The sequence below is a fragment of the Cnephaeus nilssonii genome (genome assembly GCF_951640355.1).
Source record: "Cnephaeus nilssonii genome assembly, chromosome: 1".
Lineage (NCBI taxonomy): Eukaryota > Metazoa > Chordata > Mammalia > Chiroptera > Vespertilionidae > Cnephaeus > Cnephaeus nilssonii.
Genome location: NC_137072.1, coordinates 70,428,008 through 70,435,481, shown reverse-complemented (window position 1 = coordinate 70,435,481; position 7,474 = coordinate 70,428,008). Strand labels below are relative to the sequence as shown.

Here is a 7,474-nt window from a genome sequence, read left to right as displayed (position 1 = left end):
ACATGAAATTGGAACTGAAACTACAGGAATGACAATTTAGAACATTGCATTGGCATGCTACAATTTAGGTGTGTGTGGGGGGAGGAGGGTTAGAATATATAATACACATACTGGTATAAAATATTCCCGGAAAGGTATATTTTTAAAAATGAGTAACGGGTGGCTTTTGGGAAGATGAATTGAGTGGCTAGGAGATGGGTGGAGGGAGACTTTCCATTATAAATCCCTTTTATGTCTTTGAAAATGTAAATTGACTATCTATGCAGAAAATTAAATGATGCTTATAGTGGTAACTGCAGGAGCCCCAATGAGAGCTCTGATACATTAGGGTGAGGACAGCAGGAGCGGAGACTGAGAAGCATACGAAGCACTTGACCGATGGGATGTGGAGGGAAGGGGAAGGAGGAGTGTAGCAAGAGTCCCTGGTTTCTGGCGTGTACAGCTGGGTAAATTGTGATGCCATTCCCCAGTAATGGGAATTTGGGAAGAAGACAAGAAAAAAAGAGTTCCTTTCTTTACTTGCTGGACTTGAAGACATTCTGGCTGAGGATATCCATCAGGTGGTTTGGAAATGTGAGGCTGAAGGTGAACAGAGCAAGTGAAATAGGATTGTCAAGGAGGGAGTATCAAGTGAGAAGAGATTGCAGCTGAGCGCCAGCATTCACAAGAAGTGGCCAGAGATAGAAGAACCAGAGCGGAATCCGAAATTACCTGGAAGCAAGCCTGAATAAGGGTGTTAGTGCAGGCAGATTACTTGGAAGGAAGCAGCAGTGAGGGGGCGAGGAGTGTGAGGCATGGAATGAATGCAGAAATGATAGCAGGAAGCAGTTCCCACTGTGGGCAGTCGTAGTTGAGGAACCTTGTAGAAGGAGCCTGAGCACTGTCCCTCTGAGGACTGGCCCGTTTATCAGCTTACTCCTGCCCCCTTTGGATGAGTGTGTCCCTGGGGGTATGAATTCCCCAAGCTTTTGAGGGGCTTCCATCGCTCTGGAGAAAGCCCTGAGGCGGAAAAGCACACCATGGGACTTGTCTGGCTGCCTGTAACTGTCCACCACAGTTGAGAAGAAATCAGGGGTGGCCCAAGGAGTGGGACTCAGGCCTGTGTTGGACAAGAGGGCAAAGAGTGTCTTTCAAATAAAAGTCCATAGGCAGCTGTATATCTGATGACATAACGTACAATTTCCAGTGCAAAGTCATATAAATTTTTTATTAGTGAAATACTTCATTGCATTAAGGGTAGAAGTAAACGTCAAGAATCACATGAAATGAACCAACTATTCAAGCTACATGAAGAGCATTCAGGTCAGCCACAAGCAATTAACTCCAGTAAATAACACCTAGAGGGCCAAGTATGAAGGTCACCTTTTGCAGAACTCAAATCTCGCGCAATGTAAATAAAAAGTTAGCCTCCCTTAAGTAAAAGCCCCAATAGGGGTTAGTGGTATAGTGCTTGCTCCATTAGACCATTAGTGATCTTTCTAGAAATGAGGAAATAAAGCCTACGGGGAAAACCTGGAGCTAAAAGTGGCCAATCCTACTTCCTGCCCTGTGTTCAACTCCTAATTTTCCTTGAGAGAAGTGAGGTAACCTCTCTCGGATTGGTTTCTCCCTAAGTTGAGTATCATGATACAGGACACCGGTGTTCTGTGATTGTGACAATCACAAAGACTTTGGAGGTCTTTCCAGGAAAACGGCTCCAAGAGAGTGAGCATGAGGAATAATTCGTTATTTTCATCTAAAACCAAGTAGGTAGCACATTCATGCCTCTTAACTAATCTATAATCTTGACTGTAGTTTATGGGTTTGCCACAGACTTCTCAGAAGGCAAATATCAAATGTGATTTTAAGCCAAGTAACTTAAGAATCATATAGAAATAATATGGTTTTGGTCTCCCTGTCTGTGGATTCAGTCTACAGGTATATATCATAAACTGTTAACATTCACACTAAAAATTTCCTCCTCACAGATGATTATATCCTGATAATAGGATGAACTAATGAGAATACACTGGCTTATCAGGTTTATTAGTATGGATAAGTGGATGCATAAAAGAACAAGATATGCCAGTTACTAGTTAAATATTGATAATTTTTTAAAAAATCTAGATATTTGGCATTGTTGAAGATAAAATATTTTCAAATTAGTTTTTCACATTTTGTTGATTTGGGGTAACTATAGGTTCTATCTTACTTTATAGAGATGTTAAGATTTTAACAAATTGCCCCTTCAAGAAGGGAAACATATTACATGTTGCTTTAGTGTATAGAGGGGAAATTAGGGCAAATAAGCTAAAGCGATTTATTACCCCATACAGGGATCAGAGGCTGTATTTGTGAAATCCATGGCCTTTTCCCCTTCATTTGCTTACACTGAAATCCAGTTTTAAACAACTCCTGTAGACTTATTCAGCTGTTAAGAAATTCTGTGTGCACTTTGCCAGATAACTGTGTAGATTTCTCAATCAAAAATTAATATTAAACTTTGAGAATTAAAAGAATTGCCCTTAAATAAGCTTGAATTCTGTGACATAGGATGGTTCCCAGTCCTCTGACTTAGGTCACACCGGAAACCAAAAGGTCTTCTCAAGAGAGGTGACTTTGCTCTGGTCCCAGGGACCTTTATAAAACACTTTCTGTGCAGTGTTTTAAAATAGTGTCATTCTGTCAGCAAGATGATTGTCACAGGAAGTGTAGGGCACATTTTCTCTCTTCAGTAAGTGACAGTGAGCCACAAAACAACAAAAGGAACCAAACCTGAGAAAAGAAGAACTTATAAAAACAATTTCAAAGTAACCAAGAATACTGTCCCAAAAGAAATGTCTCTTTAGTGTAGTCAGACTTCCTGAAATGTATGTGCCACTTAGGCTGTAGATGCATGGATTTCCTATACCCATAAATAATTTCACAAATAATATTGTAATTAATACAGTGTCCTATTTAGCAAGGGTGATGGGGGGGGGAGGGGGTGTCAGTTATTGATTACATTCTCCCAGGAGCACCTTTCCACATCAAGATCATTTCAACGGAAAAATAAGTTATCCACAAATCTCAGAACTAGCATTTAGTTCTACTCTATATGAAATATCTGCACTGTCCTCACCAACAATTTCTGTGCATTCTTTCAGTTCACAAAAGTACACGTGAAAAATCCTCAGGTGTTTATCACTATGGACTCATTAGGTGCCTCACTCCACCCACCCCCTTCCCCACTTGGTTCTTATCAGGTATGAAAGCAGTCAGAAGACCAAATTATTTTCCTGGAGGAATTATGAGTTGACAATTAACATAAAATGCAATATATAACTTTTTTAAAAGAGGAAATTGGGTGCATTTGAATGATGTACTCAACAAGGCTACCATTTTACCCTGGGCTCCAAACTCTTATTTATTTCTGGTTTTGGGGTGACATGAATGGAGGAATACAATACAAAGTTTAGTGAATGAAGCATACTGAATAAGGTTAGACCAAGTAGCATTAACAAGTGACGCAGACATTATAACCACAACAGTGGTCACAAAATTCTGGAGCTAGCAGCACCCAACAACAATAAAATTACTATACAAGACTTTATTAAATACCTGCTAGACACATGAAACACAAAACCCTTCATCAGGGACCACGGATCTGATAGAGCCCAGTGGCTAACACCAGCCTGTTCTTTGAGCTCCAGCCAAATGCTCTCATCACTTGCCAGTTCTGGTCCCCTTCCTTCTCTCAACAGGCAAGGAGCCTGTGAGGATGCGACGGTTTCCCCACGTCTGATCCAGATCAGGACAGCTCACCACGGTTCCTTCACTAAGCTCAGGCCAGGGTTAGGTTCGTATGAGGGGTGCTCTTTCATCTGCAGTTCCCTGCAACTCAGAAAAGAGAGGACAGCAAAGTTAGGCCTTCAGGTCAGAAACATCTCTCCATGTGAAAAATAGGGGGGTGGGAGGGGAGACGGAAGGAGGAAAGACTGATTGGAAGGCTGTAGGTCATCAGTTGTCCCCCCTCACCTCTCTCTTCTCTCAGCCTGACTTTTCCTTAACATTCAGGCCTAACCCTCTTGAGGAGGCCTGTTCTGACCACACCACCTGAGATCCCAGAGCAGTCAGCCCCCTTCCCGGTACTGACTCGGACTGTAACCCTCATCACACTCAATTGAATGTGCCTCCTTCCTGGTTTGAAATCTTACAGAGAACAAAGTCTCAAAGGTGCTGGTGGGTGCTCAGCCATTGCTTGCTTGTTGAGTACGTGGAGATGATTAATTGTAGGAGCAGTGATAACATTCACATGGGCTTTCATCGGTGCTTATGAAAAGGTCAGACTGGAAGTGAGATCACAGGTAGAAATGGCAAAATGTGGGGAGGTAAAGTACAGCACAGGGAATATAGTCAACAATATTGTGATAACTAAGTATGGTGCCAGTGGGTACTGGAAATATGGAGGGGGGGAGAGACACTTTTTTAAAGTGTATGATTGTGTAACCACTATACTATACAACTGAAACTCATACAAAATAATATTGAATACAAACTATAATTGAAAAATAAAATTTTAAATAACTGGAAAAAAAGAAAAGAAATGGCCTCACACCTAATTCAGTGTAACGTGATGGGCATGGGTTAAGAAACATAATGGAAGAACATGGAAGATGGGGAAATCTGTGTTAATGTTATGCAGGTGGTTTCAACCTATCATTTCCTGCTTCACGTGGGGCTCAGACAACTAGCTGAGGCAGCTGGGAGGAAAAATACACAGCCTTTATTGCTAAAAGGGAAGCTGCTGAGAATTGAAGAAAGGCTCCTACAGAAAAGGCTCCTTGAAGGTGTTTAGAACCCTGGGTTGGCCTGCTGGTCACTTAGGAGGCCCACCCAGCTGTGTTTATCCCATCCGTCTGGGTTGCTCCCATCCCTCCAGGAAAGGAACTACAACCCCAGTGCTAATCACTTAGGAGGCAGTGGTGACAGAGGTGGGTCTTTGATGATATCACAGATTCTTCCCAAGCAGGTCCTGGTTGCCTTGCCCTGTGTCCTTGGAGCTGTTTTTCTTTTATCATATAACTAATGTTTACTAAGCTCTTACTAAATACTAACACTGGGCCAAGTGCTTTATGTTTAAATCACCTAATCCTCGCGAAAAACTCCTAAAGGAGGCTCGAGTATTCTCTCATGTTACATTTGAAGAAACTGAGGTACAGTTTCTAGGGACACACAGCTACTAAGTGGCAGCACTAGGATTTGAACCTAGGCCAGGTGCTTAGCTGTGATATATTCTTCCTTTTCTTTCAGGTTACTTTCAAGCACGTAAAGCTTACTCCCATGGATTCCATTCCCACCACAGGAGCCCCAAACACTGGACAGTACCATTCTATCACCCCTCCTTGCTTCTCATTTTGTCCAGCAGTAATATAAGCACGAAATCACTGTGCCCAGCATAAAAGCTCAGAATCCACCCCCAATGAGCCAGCTGGCAGCCCTTCAGTGAAGCCCAGTTGAATTTTAAAGTTAATCCAGTAAGAAGTTATCCAGTAAGAAGTTCCTCCGGCCTCTGCTCACCTCATCCATGGATCCCTGTCCTCGGCAGGCAAGCCAGGTGAAGATCAAACCAAAGAACACACCCAGTGCCATGACAATGTAGGGTATGTTGCTGATGATGGAAGTAGTGTTAATCACAGACTTTAGTCGACTTGCAATCTCTTTATCAATGAGAACACTCTAGGGGAACAAGAAAATAGTATTGCCTTGATTACCAAACATCCAAGGTATAACTTTTTTTTTTTTTTTGCTGTATCTTTCTTCTAAACCATTAAATGCAATTTGGATATGTCCTTCTGTTAGCAAACCAGAGATCATGAAAATCCATTTATAAATTAGTATAAACAGAGGGGGCATTTATTCATTAACATCTTTCTTTCTTTTTCCCTTTTTCTTTTTCTCCTTTCTTTTTAAGTTTTCTTTAAAGAGCACATATTAGTTTTACAAAATGTAAACCACTCAGTTATTTTTTACAAAGTTGTTATCAGAAAACATTTTACAACACATTGGCAAGGAAAATGAAGCAAGTTAAAGACAATATGTCAGTCTGACTCACGTTTTGTGAAAAGTGATTTTAATTTTTTCCCTTTTCTTGCTTTAATGTGTTATGAAATTTTCTACAAAGAACAAGTATTTTTAGGGAAAAGAAAAAAATAAACACTTTTTAAAATGCTGCTATTTACAACAAAAGCCAGTCAATTGAGATTTATTAAGGGGAAAACCCACAATTTCCCCTCTTGAAACCAGGTTGAAGAGAGAGGGAAACTGAGGAGGCAGAACTACAGTCAATGTGATGTGAGATTCAGAAAAATATTATCACCCATGTCTTAAATGGTGGGTGTTTTCTGAGCTTTCATAATATGCTTTTACTAGAGGCCCGGTGCATGAAATTCGTGCACGGTGGGGGGGATTGGGGGGTGTCCCTCAGCCCAGCCTGCACACTCTCCAATCTGGGACCCTAACCGGGCAGTCGGACAGCCCTCTCACAATCCAGGACTGCTGGCTCCCAACCGCTCACCTGCCTGCCTGCCTGATTGCCCCTAACTGCTTCTGCCTGCCAGCCTGATCACCCCCTAACCACTCCCCTGCCAGCCTGATCGATGCCTAACTGCTCCCCTTCTGGCCCAATTGCCCCTAACTGCCCTCCCCTGCTGGCCTGGTCACCCCTAACTGCCCTTCCTTGCAGGCCTGGTCCCTCCCAACTGCCCTCCCCTACTGGCCTGATCGCCCACAACTGCCCTCCCCTGCCGGCCATCTTGTGATGGTCAATTTGCATATTACTCTTTTATTAGATAGGATTAACAAAACTTCAATTTACACCTAACATTTAGAGATAATATTTTATTTATTTATTCATTCATTTATTTATTTATAGAGAGAAAGGGAGAGAGAGAGAAAAATAGATTTGTTGTTCTACTCATTTAAGCATTCATTGGTTGCTTCTTGTATGTGGCCTGACCTGGGAAGGAATCTGAAACCTTGGCCTACTGGGTCTAACCAACTGAGCTACCCAGCCAGAGCCTAGAAATAATATTTCTGTGGGTATACTGCAAAAGAAATATTTTTTCAGGGAAACTCCTTTCATTTGAACCAAGACAGGGTCTGTTTCTTATATAATTGTTTATCAGAAAGTAGAAGAAACTCTATGCTATGATGAAAGCTGAGGCAACCTTGTATCACTGAAATTAATGGGCATATCTCACATTATATTTAACCATTTCTTATTTTATTTTTTGGTTAATCTTCACTGGAGAATATTTTCCCATTGATTTTTTAGAGAGAGTGGAAAGGAGGGAAGGGTGGAAAGGAGGGAGGGGTGGGGAGAGGCAGAGAGAGAGGGAGAGAGAAATTGATGTGAGAGAGACACATCCATTGGTTGCCTACTGCACACTCCCCGACCAGGGCCAGGGATCAAACCCGCAACCCAGGCACTTGACAGGGCTGCTCCAGCTGACAC

At 42.0% G+C, this 7,474-nt stretch overlaps 1 protein-coding gene across 1 annotated transcript in view; it reads right to left on the bottom strand.

Annotated features, from left to right (window-relative positions):
* Positions 1–1,186: 1,186 nt before the first annotated feature.
* SCARB2 (scavenger receptor class B member 2) overlaps positions 1,187–7,474 on the bottom strand; it is a 59,673-nt gene continuing 53,385 nt past the window's right edge. The window contains exons 11-12 of the mRNA XM_079770195.1: positions 5,539–5,697; positions 1,187–3,852 (exon numbers count right to left, since the gene is read on the bottom strand). Of these exons, the coding sequence (XP_079626321.1) occupies positions 3,814–3,852; positions 5,539–5,697 (198 nt within the window). The 3' untranslated portion in view covers positions 1,187–3,813. The remainder of the gene's footprint in view (positions 3,853–5,538; positions 5,698–7,474) is intronic.